At 44.8% G+C, this 22,579-nt stretch overlaps 2 protein-coding genes across 3 annotated transcripts in view; both read right to left on the reverse strand.

Annotated features, from left to right (window-relative positions):
* The window catches only part of LOC121292368 (epithelial cell adhesion molecule-like), a 36,132-nt gene extending 27,392 nt beyond the window's left edge, over positions 1–8,740 (reverse strand). The window contains exons 1-3 of the mRNA XM_041214220.1: positions 8,659–8,740; positions 7,647–7,817; positions 1,757–1,997 (exon numbers count right to left, since the gene is read on the reverse strand). Of these exons, the coding sequence (XP_041070154.1) occupies positions 1,757–1,997; positions 7,647–7,817; positions 8,659–8,740 (494 nt within the window). The remainder of the gene's footprint in view (positions 1–1,756; positions 1,998–7,646; positions 7,818–8,658) is intronic.
* Positions 8,741–15,099: 6,359 nt separating this feature from the next.
* nrde2 (NRDE-2, necessary for RNA interference, domain containing) overlaps positions 15,100–22,579 on the reverse strand; it is a 61,770-nt gene continuing 54,290 nt past the window's right edge. For both annotated transcript variants that reach the window (XM_041215269.1, XM_041215270.1), the window contains 5 exons: positions 22,172–22,558; positions 19,642–20,567; positions 18,142–18,280; positions 16,549–16,620; positions 15,100–15,725 (listed from right to left, as the gene is read on the reverse strand). In XM_041215269.1, the coding sequence (XP_041071203.1) occupies positions 15,600–15,725; positions 16,549–16,620; positions 18,142–18,280; positions 19,642–20,567; positions 22,172–22,558 (1,650 nt within the window). In that variant the 3' untranslated portion in view covers positions 15,100–15,599. The remainder of the gene's footprint in view (positions 15,726–16,548; positions 16,621–18,141; positions 18,281–19,641; positions 20,568–22,171; positions 22,559–22,579) is intronic.

The raw sequence follows: 22,579 nt of genomic DNA on the forward strand, positions 1-22,579 counted from the left end.
GTACTCACTCAGCCTCTCGCACTCCCTCCCCCTCTCACACACTCACTCAGCCTCTCGCACTCCCTCCCCCACAAACTCCAACACATACACACGCCCCTACTCACAGTAACTGAGTGAGCACCCTGAGACTGGGAGTGAGTCACACACACACTCTGACCCTCTCATACTCTGGCCATTTTTATTAATTACTCTTTTTTTAAATTAACAATTTATTACTAAGACACTGCTGTACTTTTGCGCAGCAATTATTTCGTTCCTTAAAACTCAACCTTTTTTTTTGAAATGCAGTTTATTGCTGTGCCAAACCTTGTCTTTCCAAAATTTACACATCAGCCCCTTGAGTGAGATAAGTATGCAAATGTGACCCCCCCCCCCCCCACCCCTGAGTGAAAAGCAAATCACTCAGTTGTAGTTAAGAAGGTGGCAGCTCACCACCACCTTCTCTAGGGCAATTAGAGTGGGTAAGCTGCGGGGGGGGAGTTGTGTGGGGGGGATGGAGGGCAACTGTGACCTGACTGAAAGTAATTGGCAGTGACATCCCACATGCTTCATCCTTTGAGGGCTTTTTGAGTTTGAAGTCAGGTCTCTCGCAATAGAAAAGTATCTGGTGCATTCCCATTTTGCCCAGGTGGGTCTCGCTGATTGTTTAACAAATGTATTCCCTCTCACATCTCAGACTCTTTTCTTACCTACACATATGACCAGTCCTATCCCAGTTGTGATCTGGAATGCGCTGCCTGAAAGGCGGTGAAAGCAGATTCAATGGCCACTTTTAAAAGGGAATCGGATAAATCCATTTTTTAAATCGTTCATGTGAGTGTTGCTGGCATTTACTGCCCATCCCTAATTGCCCCTTGAGAAGGTGGTGGTGAGCTGCCTTCTTGAACCTCTGCAGTCCATGTGGTGTAGGTACACCCACAGTGCTGTTAGGGAGGGAGTTCCAGGATTTTGACCCAGCGACAGTGAAGGAACGGCCGATATATTTCCAAGTCAGGATGGTGAGTGGCTTGGAGGGGAACTTGCAGATGGCGGTGTCCCATCGATCGACTGCCCTTGTCCTTCTAGATAGTAGAGGTTGTGGGTTTGGAAGGTGCTGCCTATGGAGCCTTGGTCAGTTGCTGCAGTGCATCTTGTAGGTGGTACACACTGCTGCTACTGTGCGTTGGTGGTGGAGGGAGTGAATGTTGAAGGTGGTGGATTGGGTGCCAATCAAGCGGACTGCTTTGTCCTCGATGGTGTCGAGTGTCTTGAGTGTTACTCCAAGCAAGTGGAAAGTATTTGTAAAGGAAAAGATTTGAGGGCTATAGTGAGGAGCAGGGACTAATTGGCTTACTCTTTGAAACAGCTGGCACAGGCATGATGGGCTGAATAACCTCCTGTGCTGTTTCATTCAAAGATTTAACGTATGTGACTGAAAAGGCCTGTCCTCACCCCATTCCAAATGGCTGCTGGCTCCAGAAGCCGACACTGGGTGTCTATGAGGAGTTGTGGACCCTCGTTTGATTTCTTTTCCCTTCCCCACCTTTCAGACTGAGGATGCTTGGATGATCTGTGTTTCTGTCCCTGGCTGAGCTCAGCACAGTGCAGGGACCCACCCGCTGTGTCTTGCCACGTACCGCACCAGGCAGTGCCATTACCACCTGAGCTATCGGGGGAGAGGAGGGCAGGGCCGGAGAGTGCTGGTCGGGTGAGACCAACGGCCGGCTTTCCTGAGAGAGAAGTCAACTTATCCTGAAGGTCATGGAACGAAACTCACTGGACACGAACGAGCTGGTCACATTTGGGATCATCCCCAGTCTTGTCAGTGACCCTGACCCCCGCACTGTCCACACACCAGCAGAGATTGGAGTCGTCATCACACTGCTTGGCCTTGAAGGTGCCGTTCTTCTCACACTCGGGGTCGTACAGATCGTCCACTCTCCTACCCCCCGGCTGCCTGCTGGCTGTTCGGCTCTTGTGAAGCATCTCCAGGTGCAATAGCCGGCATTTCGGCGTCACTGAAAAGATTGAAAAGAACCAAACTGAGTGAATGTATAGAATAAATTATAGTACATTAATTATTGTATACACTTTAGAATATAGCGCACGTGTTATAGAGTTGATCTTCAGGCAACTTTTCTTAGTAGCAACATTTGGCTTTATTTATAAGACAGCAGGAGCAACTATTCCTGTCCATCAAACTCCATAACTAAAGAAGTACTCCCATCTGGAGAGGTTCCCCACGCTGCTAACACATTAGTTTATACAGATCATGTGATCTTACAGCACAGGATTATTCTTAAAGCTACAGTCCAACATTTTCCAAAACTATAATTACTACATTCCTTCCCATTTAACTTTTCTGTACATTTTGTATTCACGAGGATATCTATCTCATGACACTACAATATTTACACAGGTCATGGAGTTACAAGTTCAGTTTTTCTGGTGGTTTCCTGATCCGTGTGGAATATTGCAGCTCCATGACTTCGGATTCTCTTGTCAGAAACACATTCTCTGGAACCGCATTAACATCAGGTACCTCATTAGGCACAGGCAGTTCAGTGTCTTCCACTCCAACAGAGACATCAGGCATGTCTGTCCTTGGTTGAGCAACTTCAACAGAAACCACTGGTTCAGTAATGGTTACAAGCGGAACAACATCTTGTTGTGATATCTTTTTCTTAAATGATCCACATGCTTACAGGTGACCTGGCCCTCCACTTCCAAGTGGTACGACAATGGTCCGGTCACTGAACCTACTTTACCAAGTAACCACTTCAGTCCTCCATTGAAATTCTTTACATATACTGCTTCAACAGTAAATTTTCTCTCGTGACTATGCAAACCATGAGTTGCTTTTTGGTTCCCTTGACTTTTCTCCACCTTCCACTCCAAATTGGGAAGAATTAAGCTCAGTCTTGCCTGAAGATGGCGCCTCATCATTAATTCTGCATCTTCTTTCCATGTGTCTTCTTCACTTTACCACAGAATTTAGTCTCGGCCTTCTTTTTGACTTCAGTGTCGGCCAGACTTCTCTCAGCTTGTCTCAGTTCAGTAGCTGGGTCATCCAAGACTTCATTATCTACTCGCATCTTAGAAAGTTCTATGACTTTTGCTTTCAAGGCCTCTTTTGTTTCACTCAGCTGACTCTTCAGCTCTTCTGTCTCTTTCTTGTATCTGTTGGCTTCCTCCTGGAATCTTTAACATTGCTCCATTTTCTCTGCCAACTGGTTCTTCAGTTCATTCAGAGAGATGTAAAATTCTTCCTGTTTTTCTTGGTACTTATCCAGAGGCGCAAACTTTGACCTGAGGGAATCTTGTCATGTGTGAAGGTCTTTCAACAAATTTTCCTTCTCTTTGCGAAGGTTACTCACTTCGTCTTGAACCCTGTTATTCAGTAGGGTCTTCTTGAGTTTCTTCTGCTGTTCTTCCATGTCATTGTTTAAGACAGTCTACATTTCTTCACGTTGTTGAATCCTTACACAATCCTTTTTCATCCTGTTGCAGTCCTTGGACTCTCCAGGCTCTTTCTGAACTATTTTGTCTTGTTCCTTTTTCAAGACAGGAACTCTTCCTGCTTCCTTTTGAAATCTCACTGGCCAATCAAGGTTGACTTCCCCTAATCAATTTCGCCCATGAAAGCGTGGTCCTCTGTATTTCAATACCATCATTGGTAGATGTACCAATTGGTTTCTATAATGAAAGTTGCTCTGGTGATACCTTTTATCTGGGTGTCTTCACCTGTGTACTTGGCAGATGTTTGTTCCAAATTTAATCGTTGATCACCTTTATTTAGATATCTGAAAGTGTGTTCTCCTATTACAGTGGTGGAAGCTCCCATGTCTACTTCCATTTTTAATGGTTTACCATTCACTTGCACTGTAACAAATATTGGCTCTGTCTGCCCAACCTCCATGCTGAATAATGAATAAATGTCAGAATTGGTTGTTTCAGGCTCTCCTACACCATAGACTTCATTGGTCTTTGTTCTTTAGAGGCCTGTTTAAACCTCTCTTTGCACTGTCTCGTTATGTGTCAATTTCTGTGACAAAAATAACATTCTACTTTTTTAACTTGCCAATCACTAGAAGAATAATAGTCTCCAAGTCAATGAAAGTTATTTTTTGATTTAGTTGCTGAGCTGTTTCCTCTCATTTTTTTGGTTAGCAGGAGCTGTTTCCCGCTTCAGCACAGGCCTGGCTTTTTGCGCCACTTTCGCCAGACTGTTCCCACCCGCTTTGGAGCACAGCGCCATTTTACTCCCCCTGAATTGCTTTAGAATCTCTTACAGTGCTTTCCATTGCCAGCGCTATTTCTAACACTTTCTTGAAATCAAGATTCACTTCAGCAAGCAATCTTTGCTGAATAGTATCCTCCTGCACGCCAAAAACTAAATGATCTCTGAGCATGTTATTTAGGGTTTCACCGAAATCACTATATTCTGTTAGTTGTTTTAACTTTGCCACGAAGGTAGTAGTTGTCTCACCCGGGTCTCTAATTCATGAATTGAACCTGAACCTCTGCAATATGACTGAGGGCTTGGGTTGAAAATGTCCCTTATCAAGGTCTGCTAATTCACTGATAGTCTTCGAATCTGGGGCACTGGGTGCTGTCAAGCTTCGAATCAAACTGTAGGTTCTGATCCCACATGTACTCAAGAGGATCGCTCTCCTCTTCTCTTCCCCCATGATATTGTTCGCTTGAAGAAGAACGCAAGATGTTCTATACCCTGAGACCAATCGTCTGTGGCTGGCTCAAAGGGATCAGTTCTGCCAAACTGTGGCATTTCAGATGAGTATATCTTCCGCTATTTTTAACGAACTTAAATTCTCACAATCGCTGGTCCAATTCTGATTTATCCTCATTGCCAGTTTGTTATAGAGTTGATCTTCAGACAACTTTCCTTAAAGGAAACATTTGGCTTTAAATACAAGCCAGCAGCAACATTATTCACGTCCATCAAACTCCATAACTAAAGAAATACTCCATAGAGTACTCCGTTGGCTCTTGAGAGGTTCCCCGTGCTGCTAACACATTGGTTTACACAGATCATGTGATCTTATAGCACAGGATTATTCTTAAAGCCACAGTCCAACATTTTCCAAAGCTATAATTACTACAGCATGATATAACGCAATATATAGCATCATTTATAGTGTACGTACAATTGTACACATTATATTTTATAATTTATATTTCTAATATATTTACATTTATAATAAAAATAAAAAATAAATTATAGTATATATCATACACTGTGACTTATGTTGTGTATATTATGTAAACTGCAAATTGTACTATACAGAATTAATAAGCACTATAAAGATTACAATATGTATTCTATACTGTATATGTTATGTACACTATAAAAAACTTGCATTTCTATAGCGTCTTTCATAACCACAGGACACCCCAAAGCGCTCTACAGGCAACAAAGTGTTTTTGAGGTGTAGTCACTGTGGTAACACAGGAAAAGCGATAGCCAATTGTTGCACTGCAAATATGATAAGGGTAATGACTACACAATCTATTTTCATATGATGCTGATCGAGGAATAATTATTGGCCAGGACACCGGGGAGAACAAAAACAGAATTACCTGGAAAAACTCAGCAGGTCTGGCAGCATCGGCGGAGAAGAAAAGAGTTGACGTTTCGAGTCCTCATGACCCTTCAACAGAACTAGGTGAATCCAAGGAAGGGGTGAAATATAAGCTGGTTTAAGGTGTGTGTGTGTGTGTGTGTGTGTGTGTGTGTGTGTGTGTGTGTGTGGGGAGGAGGGGGGGAGGGGGTGTTGGGTGGGGGAGAGAAGTGGAGGGGGGTGGTGTGGTTGTAGGGACAATCAAGTAGTGATAGAAGCAGATCATCAAAAGATGTCAATATTCAGTCCGGAAGGCTGTAAAGTGCCTAGTTGGAAGATGAGGTGTTGTTCCTCCAGTTTGCGTTGGGCTTCACTGGAACAATGCAGCAAGCCAAGGACAGACATGTGGGTAAGAGAGCAGGGTGGAATGTGAAAATGGCAAGCGACAGGGAGGTTTGGGTCATTCTTGCGGACAGACCACAGGTGTTCTGCAAAGCGGTCGCCCAGTTTATGTTTGGTCTCTCCAATGTAGAGGAGACCACATTGGGAGCAACGAATGCAGTAGACTAAGTTGGGGGAAATGCAAGTGAAATGCTGCTTTACTTGAAAGGAGTGTTTGGGCCCTTGGACGGTAAGGAGAGAGGAAGTGAAGGGGCAGGTGTTACATCTTTTGCGTGGGCATGGGGTGGTGCCATAGAAGGGGCTTGCCATTTTAACACTCCACCCTGCTCTCTTGCCCACATGTCTGTCCTTGGCTTGCTGCATTGTTCCAGTGAAGCCCAACGTAAACTGGAGGAACAACACCTCATCTTCTGATTAGGCACTTTACAGCCTTCCGGACTGAATACTGAATTCAACAACTTTAGGTCCTGAACTCCCTCCTCCATCCCCACCCCCTTCCTGTTTCTTCCCCCTTCCTTTTGTTTTTTCCAATAAATTATATAGATTTTTCTTGTCCCACCTATTTCCGTTATTTTAAAATATTTTAAAATCTTTTCTGCTCCCCCCACCCCCACTAGAGCCATACCTTGAGTGCCCTACCATCCATTCTTAATTAGCACATTCGTTTAGATAATATCACCAACTTCAACACCTATGTGTTCTTTTGTCTGTGACATCTTTGATGGTCTGCTTCTATCACTACTTGATTGTCCCTACAACCACACCATCCCCCTCCACTTCTCTCCACACACCACCCCCCCCCCCTCCCCCGCCACCACCACCACCACACACACACACAGACACACTTTTTTTTAAACTTTCACCTTAGAGCAGCTAGAGCCTTGGTTCAACACCTCCTGCAAAAGGCAGCATCTCTGGTTGTGCAATACTCTCTCTGCACTGTTCAGCCGTGGTCATCGTGCTTAAATCCTGGGGTGGGATTCCCTGGCCCCCGACACTGGTAGGCATCATCAGGGGTGGGATGGGAAATTTTGGAGAATCATTGACTTATAACGGTCTCAAGGCCGGAAAAGCCAACCCCTGAAGTGGGACTGAAACCTAGAGGCAAGTGTACTACCAACTAAGCCACAACTGGCATTACGTTACACAATATATGTATAAAAATATGTTATATAATGTACCTTCTATATCAATAAAATTAGCAGTGTACGAGCACACCACTGCCACAGGAGGTTAGCAATTTATTAATGTCCTACCCATACTAAACTTCTTAATTCACTGATGGTTTAATGCGTTAATCGCTGCTCCGTCAACGTATTCAACTAGAAACAGAAAATGCTGGAAAAACTCAGCAGGTCTGGCAGCATCTATGGAGAGGGAGACAGAGTTAATGTTTCAAGTCAGTCTGATCCTTCTTCAGAGCTAAAGAGATGCTGCCCAGACCTGATGAGTTTTCCCAGCACGTTCTGTTTTTATTTCAGATTTCCTGTATCCGCAGTATTTTGCTTTTATCTTAAATGTATTGAACTGTTCAGGTGCCGGTTGTTTTGTGAACTCTGATTCATGAGCTCATTGTGAAAGGAGGGTCTTTCTGTATAGAGTAGAAACTGGAACTGTGCTTGGAGCAGGTTTACACAGAGGGAGAAATACACAGTGCAAACTCAAGAAAAGGCCAAGACTCACGCTGATTGCAGCTCACTGTCAGGTTATCATAACCACGGAACACAGCCTCGCAGGTCCCACACCGATTGAGGTGGCAGGTCACGTACTGATTGTATTTACAGCTGGCGTCCTCACACACTTCATCAAACTCACAGTTCTCCCGGGCTGGGTATGCATCAGGGCATTCATCATCTGGCAAAGTGAGGAGAGAGGCAGTCAGCTCCACCGGGCACTCAAACAAGCAGCAGCAACTTTTCCACAAAGTTTGCTGCAAATATGTTTTTATGTCAATTTTATTTCATATTTCCTCCCTTTCATACCCCTCCCTTGGCTCGCTACAAAGGAAATATGAGCATATTCCCCCTCCCTCCACCACCTTCCCTGCTCCTCTTCTCTCCTCCCTCACCCACTCCCTCCCTCCACCTCTCCTCCCTCCTCCCATTTTCCCCTTCCTCTTCCCCGAGCTCATGACTCTCGTCCACACCTACGTTTAGTCAATGGAGGGTGCTGGAGAAAGAGTGTGAATAGGCTCATCGCAAATTAGAGCTCGTCCCTGCCCCTTACTAATAGAGGGAACAGAATTGGATAGGATGTGCCCATCTCAAACTATGACAAAGGCTGATTTTACCTGCACCACATAGGCACCCTCCAGTGCTGCCTCCAGTATCTTTCTCATCCTCTGCACCTCCCAAAGCACTTTACAGCCAATTAAGTCCTTTTGGAAGTAGTACAGTCATACCACAAGAGCTGTAATGTAGCAAAAGCCCAATCAATCTGCACCCGGCAAGATCCCACAAACAGCAATAAGCGACAAGATCATCTGCTTCAGTGCTGTCAGTTGAGGGATTGGGAGAGCTCCCTTGCTCTTCAAGAAATAGTGCCATGGGATCCTTTACATCTGCCTAAGGACAGATGGGGCCTCAGATTTCAAGTCTCATCTGAAAGACAGCACCTCTGATGGTGCAGCACACCCCCAGTACTGATACTGGAGGTGGTACATTTTGTGCTGAAGTCTTTAATTTTATAGGCTTACCAGGTATCGCTGAAACCATGTAAGTATAATCCACCATCACCACCACCACCACCACCACAAACAGGCAGCCACTCTTCCCCATGTCTGTGCTTCTCATCCTGCAATTGCTGTGGGAATGAATACTGACCCCCCCTTCGCCACTCCCAACAGTCTGACAAGCTGGTGACCAGATCACCTTCAGCTTTAGCAGAGGGTGAGGTTAAATCAGTCAGGTAAATTCCAAGCAGTTTATATTTAACAGCCTGGTTTGTTGAAATACCTTCAAGGCATGACTAGTCTTTTAATACCAGTCACCAAGCACCAGCCCAGAGTTCAGTTAATGTGTCCACCTTTGGTTGTGCATATCAAGTAGCATTGCTGCGAGTCATTCTCCCACCAGGGAACACAAGACAACACAGAAGGACTTTCAGATGCATAAAATGTGCAGAAATACACTAATTGGACTTGTTAGATGAAGGATTTGGATTGTTGTGAAGTGTTTAGTTTTCATTAATTCATGGGCCGTGGGCACTTACTGCTTGACAACTGAATGGCTTCCTAGGCCATTTCAATGGGGCAGCCGAGAGTCAACCACGTTAACTATGGAGAGTCACATATAGGACAGACCAGGGAAGGACAACAGATTTCCTTCCCTAAAGGGCATTCATGAATCATATGGGTTTTTAATGACAGGAAATGCTGGAAAGACTCAGTAGCTCCAGCAACATCCGTGGAGAGAGAAAAAACAAGAGTTAACATTTCGGGTTGTCCGGGCCTGAAATGTTAATCCATTTCTCTCTCCACAGATGCTGCCAGCTCTGCTGAGTATTGCAGCATTTTTTTTTTATTTCAGGTTTTGAGCATCCACAGTATTTTGTTTTTGGGTACTTATGATGATCTGGTAGTTTCAGGGTCACTATTACTGAAGCTAATATTTTAGTCCAGATTTTACCTGACTAGTTGCCATGGTGGGATTTGAACTTGAGTGCAGTTAGGTTGAAATTCGTGGTTGGATTTCGGGTGTAGATTTTGTCTTGTAATTTCTAATGGAGCTGGTCACAGATCTCAGCCTCTTTTTCGGAAAATGAATTGATAGGAGCAGAATTCTTGTGTAACAATGTGCGGCCACATAGGATGGAGAGAGGCTTGATCCCCTCAGTCAGCCCGAGTTTCATATCACAGCTGTTGTGCCCCAGGAAGTGCTAAGGAGGGAAGAGGTGGCATCCCAAAGAATTGGGCATGAGGACCAAGCCCAGTTATGGAGAGGGGGAAGGTCTCGGGGAGCCTGGCTGATCTTGTGGGCTCCTCCTGTTGGGGGTAGGATGGTGGATGGAACATGCTGCCTATTTGGAGGCAAAAGATATTGATAAGAAAACCTTGAAAGGATAAGTGGCTACACAGCAAGAGGACTTGGGCTCACGGATGCAGAGGAATTGCTACATCATTCAAAACGATCAAGATCCATCTGGTTTGCTATCCATCATTCTGGTATACTCACATGATGCAATGACAATGAAGCTGTTTACTAATCTAAGCAATCAGCTACTAACAATTATTGTCTTGTGCCTCCAATTACACAGCATGATTCCCCCCACCAGCCTACTCCAACAGGAGGAGCCCTATTAGAGTAGCCAAGATTCCCCCTTTGCAACCGAGCTTGCCCAACTCTTTGGGATGCCTCCTCCTCCCAGTTCAGCCCTTCAATTAGTCTTCAAAGTGCTGAAGAAACTAGGAGAAAGAGTCAAGTTAACTTTGATGTTTCTTTCCTTGACCATGTGTATTAGCAGGCTAACAGGTTGTGGGTAAAGGGTGAGGGTTGGTATCACAGTTGAACCTAATCTTGTCCTTCTTCCTCAACACTCAGCAAGTGGTTACAATTTGGAATGCACTGTTGGAGAGGGTGGTGGAGGCAGATTCAATAGCAATTTTTGAAAAAGAATTGGATAAAATAGCTGAAAGGAAAGTAAGTTTGCAGGGCTACAGGGAAAGGACAGGGCAGGGGACTAAGTGGGTTACTCTTACGGAGAGCTGGCACCGAGTGGCTTCCTTCTGTGCTGTAACCATTGATTCTACAACATGAAGTGAGAAAAAAACACTTAGTGGGCGAGGGTTTTAGGACATTGTCCCTCCCAAACACGCTACATTGACTCACCACGTCATGTCTCAAATTACCCACATCCTGTATCCCAAAACGTTCTTTTCTCTAGAGGAATCCATCGAATTTGAATTAGAATGAGTCAGTACTAATTCTACCCACATATTGACTACTCACTTGTTCACTGAAATATTCCACTGATTAGTTTAGAATCTACCCCTCCTTGAGAGCGTAGGCTATAACAACTTGGTGGCCAGGGAATCAGATCCAGCGGGAGTCAGTATTTTCAGGAGAGGTGAGAAATCAAGGGAAAGGGAAAAGAAGAAGAAAGATACACAGGCCTTGTCAAAAGGTCACCAATTTAAAATGGGTGCTAAAAGTGAAAGGAGAGGTTAAGAACCTTTTTTTCAAAGGTTGCCACCAGAAGTGATTGGAGGGGAGATCACTTCATCTCATAAGGGAAGAGTAGGGCTGTGGGAAGAGCGCAAGGCTGTGGGATTAGCTTTTGGATTGTTCTAGTGAAATGAAGTGCAGCAAACCCGACACCACAGTGTTAATGTATATGTAATATTCTGACAGAAATTGAAGATTCCACAATCCTACTGCACTTCAAAGGAGCGTTATCAAAATTTTATACCAAGCCACATAAAAAGAAATATTAGAAATAAGGACATAAAAGGCTGGAAATACTCAGATCAAGCCTGCATCTGTAGAGAGAGAAACCAAGTTAATGTCCCAGGGAGATGACTTTTCATCAGAACTGGATAGAGATGTGACAGGTTTAAAACAAGTAAAAGGGGGAAGAGGTGGTGGTGGGTCTAGAAGAGGACAAGAGCATCAGACACATGGGAACACTACCACCTGAAAGTTCCCCTCCAAGCCACTCACCATCCTGACTTGGAAATATATCGCCGTTCCTTCAGTCGCTGGGTCAAAATCCTAGAACCACAGTGGATCAAGAAGGTAGCTCAGCACCACCTTCTCAAGGGGAACTATGAATGGGCAATAAATTCTAGTCTAGCCAGCGATAGCCACAACCCATGAATTAATAAGAGGTGTAAATGGGTATAGCAGGATCATCACCAAAAGCTGCCATCCAACAAAATGGGGCAGAGGTTACAATCTGAAATGATTGAACTCAACATCGAGTCTGGAAGGATGCAATGTGCCCAATTAAAAGATAAAGTGTTGTTTCACGAAATTACATTGAGCTTCATTGGAACTGTAGCAAGCTGAGGAGAGAGAAACAGAGCAAGAGAGTGTGGGGCAGAAAATTGAGATATTAGCACAGATGACCATAAACTTTGTCAAAAAGGTAGATTTTAAGGAGCAACTTAAAGTAGACGAGAAGAGATGGACAGGTTTAGAGAGGGCATTCCAGAGTTTGGGACCTGGGCAGCTGAAGGCATGGCCGGCAATGGTAGGACAAAGCAAAATCAGGAATGTGCAAGAGATCAAGGTTGGAGGAGCACGGAGATCTCAAAGGGTCTTAGGGCTAGACCATCATCAAATCATTGAATCCAAGATGACAAACTTTCCTGAGGATAAGGAGACTTTTTTTTATATGTTTGACTGAAAACAACAGCAGGGTTTCAGAGTTCACTTTATTGGTAACAACATACTGAATGCAAATTTAATGCAGCAGTGGTAAAATTTCCAAAGATAGTTATTTAGGAACTTGGGCTGGATTTTCCCTCCGACTTCGGGACCAAACAGAGGTCCAGAGTCCACACATTCTGACGGCCCATACTTCCCCCAGGCTGCTCCTAATTGGCTGTCATCCATGTTTGCTGTCTTATTAAGGGTGGCATGCTTGCTCGATGCTGCCCAGAGGGCAGCTCTGGGACCTCAGCAGCCCCACTGGGAGTGGTGGGCGCTGCTGAAGCAGGTCAGCGATCAAGGGGGTGTCTCAACATAGAGGGATCCTTCCGAGGGATGTTGAAATTATTAGGAGAGAAGCTATTGAAGCTGAAGGAAAACCCATAGGTGCAGACATTCCTGCCAGAGGGCTCCTCTTTGGGGCATGGAACCTCTGCACACAGCAGGGGTGTAGAGAGGTGGTCATTCTGCCGGTGGCATAATGCCAGTGAGTCCACAAAATCAACCTTAATTTTGTCTATAATCAGCTTAATTGGCTGCCCACCTCAGTGGTGCAGGCAGCAATTCCGATCCTCATTGGCCACCTCCCCACTGTCCCCAACCCTACCGCCATGGGAGAAGTCCCCAAAAGCAGGAATGTGTCAGGGAGCCACCACACCCTGGCACTTCCCGATTTCCTCAAAGCCCACCATCAGGGGGCTAGGACAATTCGATCCCTTGAGTGAGCGGTGATTGATGAGTCAGATTGCATGAAGTATCTTAACAGGTTTAAGTATTAAGAGAAGAGATTTTCGCTTTGGGTTTCAATCAAAACCAGGAAGTTTGAAGGAAATCGTTGTCTGTATAAATAGTTTACCCACTGCAGCGTGTTAACATGTTCAAGTATAGCTGAGAGTAACCTAATAGCTGGCAGTCTACATTGCTACTTGGAACAGGGTGGGGGAGGAACAAGTATAGGATAATGAGTATGTGCGAGATATCAGCTTGAAGATAAAGATGCTGATGAATTAGGAAATGATACTACAGGCAACTCACTGAAGACATAATGCAGAATACACTATAGAAAAACACGGAATGGATCCAATAACGCATTTAAACTATTATCTTATCAAAAAGCTGCACATTTTAATTAGATCAAAATACAAATTTAATCAAAATCACAACTTCTATCCCCATCTTCATTGTGTAAAACAAGAAGGGTCAATACTTTCCAGCAAATATTGCAATCTTAAAAGTTAAATTAGTTGTGTAAAACTGAAGCCAGCATTATTCCAATTCTGAGAAGCTATTTGGTTTGTGAGAATCAGTGACAACCATATTTCTTCAGCTGGGTTGGTGTAACAGGTATTTGGCAGCACATCAAACGGATCTGTTCAGTCCTCAATATTGATTGTGGAAGCTGAGTCAAATGGGTTTAATGTGCTGTGCTTGGATTTTGAATTCTCATCTTTTACACTCGGATTCCTTCATGGCCTTGCTCCAGCGCTGTAAGCTCCTTCAGCCCTACAACCCTCTGACGTTAGCAATCACAGACAGCCATCTCAATTATAATACTGTATAATAATCTTAATTAAGTGTTCCATATAAAGGGGAGTTTAATAATGCCTTTGAGAAAACAGGTATTTACAGTCACTCCATTCCCAGCTTGTGCTCTTCCCTCCTACTCCAGATAGCCAGTCCACTCTGACAATGCACTCCACCTGCTGTTTGTACTTGCACATTATTTAGTGGACTTCCTGGAAAGTCTCTATGGACTCTTAAGCATTCACAGACCTAAGTTTGAGAACCATTGACCTAATTAAAGTGCAGCAGATGGGTGGGAACTCCACAAATTCCAAGATCTTCTCCAAGTCACACGCCATCCTGACATGGAAAATATATCGGCCGTTCCTTCATCGTCGCTGGAATTCCCTCCCCAACAATACCATGAAAGCATCTTTAGCACAGAGTGCAGTGGTTCAAGAAGGCAGCTCACCCACCAACTTCTCAAGGGCGATTAGGGGAAGGCGATAAATGCTGGCTTTGCCAGCAAGGCTCACATCCTGAGACTTAATTAAAAATAATAATTCACATGTCTGGATAAAATCAGGTGACACGCACCCCCACAGTAAAACAGCACGCGGACACAAACCATTCAAACTCACGTGAAGACCGAGCTAGTAGACGGCTTCTGGTACCTGGGGAGCCATGTCCCATCGGGATTAAATGTATATTTTGTATGTTACTATAAATAAAGCAGGACACTGAAATCCTCCTGTTAGTGACAATTGGGAAATAAAGAAAAAGCCCATGAAATGCAATAACTTCATACAGTCCTTTAACTGTATCAGTGCAGGAACCACAATTACCAACAGGGTGAAGAGAGTTGTAGTGAGGGGAATCCAAACACCGAATTTACAAACTGCACCCTCACCTCTCCCCAGACACCCAATTTTATTAAAGGGAAATGATCTGGAAAAAGGCTAGAAGAAACAGATTCAATATTAATTTTTAAAAGAGGAATTGAATAAATACTCGAAGGAATCATTTGCAGGGCTAAGGGGAAAGGGCCAAGGAGTGGAACTAACTGATTAGCTCTTTCAAAGAGCCAGTACAGGACTAAGGGGCCAAATGACCTCCTTCTGTACTGTATCATTCTATGAGTATGAAGGTAAAGAGTCGGTTTATCCAAAAGCAATGGGATCTTCCTTCCCGATGTTTTTCAGGCTGTCAGTGTGTCCAAGAGATTAGGAATAAATAACCTTCATTGTCACATACCTTGCAGAGTAAAATATAATTCGCAAACTTTACTTTCCAGCTCAGCAAACAATATAAATACAAATAAACAGTAACTGTACATGTTTTATCATTTATTACAAAATAAATATTCTAAGTTTCTTTAGATCCTCCTATCGAATGTTTAATAATCCATCCTTAGGATGAGACGTTAAACTGCGTCCCATCTGCTGGTTTTGGTGAATATCAAAGATCCCGTGGTACCATTTAAAGAGGAGGCTGTTTGCTCGATATCCTGCTGACATTTCCCACTCAACCAGTTTCACCAAATTGGTCCCAATGGATTGTTGGGAACTTCTTGCTGTCAGTGCTTCTGCATTTACCTACATAACAGCTGCCCTGGCCAACATTCATCCCCCAGTCAATACATTATTTGGTCATTTATCTCATTGCTGTTGTTGGGAGCTTGGCTTTGCACTAATTGTCTGCCTCATTTCCGACAGTGAAGGATGTGAAAGGCACTATGTAAATACAACTCTTCTTTCTTCCCCGCTCAATCTTCCATGAGAATTTCCAGTTCCTCAATAGGAATACGGATTCGGATCTCCTTTTCAGTCATTAAGTCCAATATTTCTTGGAGTTGCCCAGGTAAGTGGCCAACTGCATCCAGGTACAGGACCTGAGGAATAAAGGAAAAGGTACTTAGTATTTTTCCAGGTTTATTGTGTTAATTGTGGCTTAGTGAGTAGCACTCTCACCGCCGAGACAAACGTCATAGCTTCAGCGCCCACTCCAAGACCAGAGCACAAACCTAAGCTGACATTTCCAATGTAGTGGCTGTACTGAGGGAGCGCTGCACTGTCAAGGGTGCCACCCTAGATCAGACATTAATCCACGACCCTGTCTGTTCAGGTGGTTATGAAAGATCCCATGGCTCTATTTGAAGAAAAGCAGCATGTTTCCCTGATGCCGTGTTCAATGTTTATCCCTAAACTAACATAGCCAAAATGGTCTGTCCTTCATTGCTGTTTGTTGGAGGTTGACTGGCATTTCGTACATTATAACAATGACAACGTCTCCAAAGTATTTCATTGCCTGTTAGAGTTAGAAGTGAAATCAGGAAGCACTTTTTATGCAAAGGATCCTAAAAATCTGGAACTCTCAAACACTGCCCAGGCTGAGATCAGGGGTTTTGCTGGGTAAGGGATAAGGAACAAAGTTGGAATAATTAAGACCTGGTGTACAGATGAGCCATGATCTAATTGAAAGGTGAAACAGATCCCAGGGATGAATTGTCTCATCCTGCTCTTGCTCTTGGTGATGAATGGGTGAAGAAGCCCGTAATGCAGAGGCTGGAGTACACATTTCATTCTGGTACACACAACATCTAAAATGTTAGCCGGGGTATATAAAAGCAACAAACTGATCGGGTGATTCTGGGTACAACATTATAGCCAGTTAGTTCAATGGTTAAAGGCTCTGAGCCTCAATTGCTGTCCTACCTTTGCCCAGGGACACGCCTGTAGAGCTCGATAAAACAGGCCCTTTATCCTCTCAACATTCCCTTGAGTAACCTGTTTTGTGGGAGGGTTGAAGGAAATACATTAGTACTGGAGATCGTTCCAACAGGAAAACTCAGCTACAGAAGATGGGAACAAAATTATAGTGTCGTTACAGCAGTTTGAAAGAGCTATCCAGTTAGTTCCACTCCCCTGCTCTTTCCCCATATCCCTACAAATTTTTCCTTTCCAAGTATTTATCCAATTCTCTTCTGGAAGTTAGTGTTGAACCTGCTTCCACTGCCTGGTTGGGAAGTGCATTCCAAATCAAAAACACTTGCTGCATAAAATAAAATTCTCATCTCCCCTGGTCCATTTTCCAATTATCTTAATCTGGGTACTCTGATCACCGATCTTCCTGCCAGCGGAAACGTTTCCTCCCCATCTATTCCAACAAGTTGAGGGAGAGGGAGGCGGTGGCATAGTGGTATTGTCACTGGAGTGTACCAGAGACCAGGGTAATGCTCTGGGGAGATGGCAGAATTTGAATTCAATAAATATCTGGAATTAAAAGTCTATGGAACCATTGTCGATTGCCATCTGGTTGACTAGAGAAGGAAATCTGGCCTACATGTGGCTCCAGAGCCACAGCAATGTGGTTGACTCTTAACAATGCCCTCTGAACAAGAGAAATAAAACGCTGGGCAATGAAACGACTGAATTAAACAAAACCCTACCTAATTTGGAACACCCCTACACCGAATCTCCCCTCAACCTTCTCTGCTCCAAGGAGGACTCCAGCTTCTCCAGTACCCCCCCCCACCAACATGATTGATACCATGCCAGTAAATCTGCTCGGCACCCTCTCCAAGGCATACAATTTGCTAGAGGTACAACTGCAGTGTGGCTCCCAACCAACTCTGTAATGAGGCAAATTAAAGGACAATGGCCGCTAATGAAAAACAATTTGCAAAATCCGCCTCAGATTCCAAGAGGTAATCAAGAGAGATGCAGAGGTCAATGGTTATCGATGACTACATCACTGGGCGAACTTGACTAACCTGCACTCCTCCTCCAAAGAGTCATAGTCACAGTTCCGACGAAGAGTCAGGCTGGACTCGAGATGCTAACACGGTTTCTCTCCCCGCAGATGCTGCCAGACCTGCGGAGCTTTATTTTTTTTATTTCTGCACTCCTCCTCCCCAGCTACATTGCAATATTCAATTCATTTGGGAACTTCAGACCCTTCTTAAAAAATTGCATACTTTTTTTGCATACACAGGGCTATGGGGCTAATTGGTAGCTCTTTCAGAGAGCCAGCACAGACACGATGGGCCGAATGGATTTCTTCTATGTGGTATGATTCCATAGTTTATCACCAAAGGTTACTAGCCAATTGCCTGTTATTTTATCAACCTTAAAGTCCCAGATTCACCTAAAGGGTTTACCACTAATCACTTGCAGTTAACTCCTAGGTTTTGATTTGAGGGGTTCATGGGTCCAGGAAGGGTATTGTATAACTGTAAACAGCGGAGGAGGCTGCAGAACAGGAAACTCCTCCTACTGCCCACACTAATGGCTGCAACTCGTTCTTACAGTAAAGCTCAGGTACATCCTCCAGAGTAAAACACAGTGCACACCAGCCTCCGACTGAACAGCATGCTCAAACAGTGCTTTGATTCGATTGCTAAGACCTGTTTCTGGGAGAGTGCTGTACACAGGCCCAACATCAGCCCTGTGGAGACAGGAGAAAGAAATAAATGATCAGCCCTTCCTCCAATACAGATTGATCACAACCAACAGTGGAAATACTATTCTAGAGGAAAGCCCAAGCATTGTGAACTGAGGAAGATAGTGTCTTCAAAAAGACATAGACAAGTTGGTGGAAAGGGCAGACAAGTGACAGATGAAATTCAATGCAGAGAAGTGTGAAGTGGTTCATCTGGCAAGAAGAACACGGAATGACAATATAAAACAAAGGGTACAATTCTAAAAGGGATGCAGGAGCAGAGCGACCTGGGTGGATGTGTGCATAAATCATTGAAGGTGGCAGGAGAGGTGGAGGGACAGGGTGCGAGTGTGGTTAATAAAGCATATAGGATCCTAGGCTTTATTAATAGGGGCATATAGTACAAAAGCAAGGAGGTTATGTTGAACTTGAATAAAATACTGGTTCAGCCTCAACTGGAGTATTGTTTCCAGTTTTGGGCACTGCACTTTCGGAAGGATGTGAAGGCATTCGAGAGAGTGCAAAAAAGAGTCATGAGAATGGTTCCAGGGATAGGGAACTTTGTTACGTGGAAAGATTGGAGAGGCTGGGGCTATTCTGCTTGGATAAGAGAAGCTTGGGTGGGCGGGGGGGTGGGATTTGATAGAGGTACACAAAATCATGAGGGTCTGGGCAGAGCTGATAGGGAGAAAATGTTCCCATTGGTGGAAGGATTCAAAACCAGGGGACACAGATTTAAGGTAATTTGAAAAAGAAGCAATGGAGGCTGAGAAACATTTTCATGCAGCAAGTGGTTAGGATCTGGAATGCACTGCCCGAGAGTGTGGCAGAGGCAGGTTCAATCGAGGTATTCCATTCCGTTCTGTTGAAGAGTCATACAGACTTTAAACGTTAACTGTGTTCCTCTCCGCAGATGCTGTCAGACCTGCTGAGTTTTTCCAGGTATTTTTATTTTTTTGTATTCAGGAGGGAATTGGGTTACTATCTGAAAAGGGAGAATGTGCTACGGGGAGACGGCAGGGGAGTGGCTCTAGGTGCATTGCTCAGAGTTGTTGCAGACATGATGGGCTGAATGGCCTCTTGTGTTGTAACATTTCTGCGATTCTGGGTCAAACACAACACCAAGGTTGTGAATGGTGCAGTCTGACAGTGGACAGGGAAAGGTGCGGTATTGGTGGCTAGGGAACAGAGTTTGTGGCGCAGACTGAGGTCAATGGCTTCAGTTTTGCCAATGTTTAACCAGAGAAAATGTCTACTCATCCAGTGCTGAAATTTGGACAAGCAGTGTTGACGAATCAGAGGTGGGGGAGGCACTGAGAGAGGTGCTGGGGAGGCAGAACTGGCTGCCGTCAGCATGTGGTTCTTACCTTTGCACAGAATCGACACGTTCCTTTCTCCGCTCTTCTGCATAAATTGCAAACAGCCATGGCAGGATTATGTTCTTTGCAGTCCTGGTGATGGCATCAAAGAACTTTCTGGCCCGGCTGGCACTGTGAGATTTGCTCTCAACCTGCAAGTACAGCTCCCAAAGATCGTGGTTACCAGGGTACTGCCTCAAAGCACGTGTAAGAGTCTCGCGAAGAGGTCCCAATGGATACACACTGGTCCTCATGTGGAACTTCAGCAGCGTCACGTGCATCATGGTCAGCCTCTCGGAAGCAGATATCACACTGTGTCCCCAGGTGCTCTTGGCGGGTTGCATTTTGTCCAATGAGGAGGAGAGGCCTATAAGCCTTTCAGAAGCCTGCTTGTAGAGTGCGTCAGCAGCCTGAATGCCCACTGTGAGGTACTGGAAGAGCGCAAAACAAGCTACGAGGCTTACCAGCTGACCAGGTGACAGGCGTGGTGAAGTTAAGTCATTGGTTAACCAGTCCTGTAAACAATGCTCATATGTTTTTCGAGCCTTAAGGACATTAACTGGGAGTGCTTCACCTGTGTAAGGTGAATAGGCATCACCCTGGGCAAATCTGGTTAGGATGTAAACTGCTCGACATGTTGCTGACCTGGCAATGCTCCCCATTAACTCCAGCTCCAGTGAGGCATAGAGGAAGCAGAGATCACACAGTGCGGAGCTCTTCAGGCCCTGAGTGACAGCCATAGCGATGGCTGTGTCAAAGACTTTTCTCGAGTCCTCCACATTGCCCAGTAGCCATTCCAAGTGGGCGTATTCCTTCCAGAGGGCCAGATTGTTCCTGTTTTCAGTCTCCTTCAGAAGGTTTTTGGCTAGTTTCTTGCTCCTCTTCCCCTGAGATTTCAGCTGTTTCTTGTTCCTGAACTGCAGGCTCCTCACAACCTGTCAATCAGTTAACAGGCACAGTAATTTTTAAAAACAATTTTGCCAGTTCCCTAGCTCCTCCCCCCACTGCATCCAAACCTACGCCCAAGTCCCCCTCTCAAAAACGCCACCTCGTGGGTGGAGCAACACAGACCTTCCCTGTATTTCACCCACATGTCCGTGTTTCGGGGGAGCTTAGACAGTGAGTGAATGTCGACAGGCAATTCCATTGTGAGGCAATGGTAGCTCTCACTCAACAGGCACACGGCAGCAGGAATCACTACACCCACAGTGCCATCATGTCCATTTACTAGCATGTTGCACCGCCCACACTCTCTGTGAAGCTGGTAATGCAACATCTTGACTTTATATAATTCTCATTCTTGTTTTCAAATTCTTCCATGGCCTTACCCCTCCCTATCTCTGTAATCTCCTCCAGCCCCACAAACCATCCAAAAATATCAGCGCTCTTCTAATTCCGGCCTCCTGTGCATCACCGATGATAATTGCTTCCACCGTTGGTGGCTGTACCTTCAGTTGCCTGGGCCCCAAGCTCAGGAATTCCCTCCCTAAACCTCTCTGTCCCTCTTTCCTCCTTTAAGAGGCGCCTTAAAAACTACCTGTTTGACCAAGCTTTTGATCATTTGACCCAGTAGCTCCTTATGTGACCCGGTGTCATATTAATGCTTCCGTGAAGCACTTTGGGACATTTCATTATGTTAAAGACACCATATAAATATAGGTTGTTGTTATTATTGTACAAAGCCTTGAAAATGTGGGGGAAGCTGCTATCCTGAACTGGAACACGAGCAGTTCATGATAACATCTTCATAAATCAAAAACACCACACAATTGTCTTTTTTAAAAAAATGTTTATATATATTTTCAGCAATTAAACATTCTATTACTCTCTCTCAGGCAGTATTCCTTCCTGACACCTCCATTCCCTGATAAAGCATTGAAATAAGAGCTTGCATTTATATGGCACCTTTCACATCCTCCAAATGTCCCAAAGCTCTTCAGCCAATGAAGTAATTTTGAAGTAACTATTAAGTAGGCAAACGTGGCACCAATTTGACCACAGCACGGTCCCATAAACAAAAAGCAATAAATAACCAGATTGTGTGTTTTTTTTTTCCTGTGATGTTGACTGAGGAATAAATATTGGCCCAGGCCACTGAGGCATGAGTTATACTTCTTCCAGTGATGGTGTGGGGTCTTTTATGTCCACCTGAGATGCCAGGCGGGACCTCAGAAAGGCAGCACATCTGACAGTGCAGTACTCCCTCAGTACTGTACTGAAGTAACAAATCTCAGAATTGTTACAGCGCACAGGAGGCCATTCAGCCCATCGTATCAGCAACAGCTCTCCGAATGAGCAATTCGTCTAGCGCTATTGCCCCGCCTTCTCCCCGTAACCCTGTACATTTTTCCTTTTCAAATAACAGTCTAATTCCCTACTGAATGCCTCTAGAGTACTGCATCCAGTTCTGGGCGCACAGATGAAGAAGGGGAGGAGGATGATGATTGGGGCATAAGTGCCAGTATGGACAGGCTGGGCTGAGTGGTCTGTTTCTGTGCCGTGCGTCCTATGTGATCTCCAGATCATTGAGTGTGCTTACCTTGGATTTTTCATACCGCAGCCAGCTCAGTGCAAGCTCTGACCGTTCTTCCCCGGCAAACAGGGGCAAGGCCTGGTGAAACGCTGTCCGTATGAAGTCCTCCCCTTCTCTGCAGTGGCCAGCTGTCCTCCGCTGATTGGGCACTGCAGCCATGAACCCGACAGCACTGACCCCAGAGGCTGGAGAGTCAGACCAAGACAGCGGTCTCCTGTCACTCGAACCGCCTCCAAACAGGCTGAGCTCATCCAACGCCACGTTCAGGCAGGAGGGAGGGAGGCTGCACCCAGCTGGAATTCCCAGAAACTGGAAGAAGGAGGACATGAGCTGGAACTTCAGATGTGGGCTGGAGATTTTGAACATTGAAGAACCAACGTCGTCAAACAGCACCTGTTTACATTTAAAAAAGGG

This window comes from Carcharodon carcharias, chromosome 20 (genome assembly GCF_017639515.1).
Source record: "Carcharodon carcharias isolate sCarCar2 chromosome 20, sCarCar2.pri, whole genome shotgun sequence".
NCBI lineage: Eukaryota > Metazoa > Chordata > Chondrichthyes > Lamniformes > Lamnidae > Carcharodon > Carcharodon carcharias.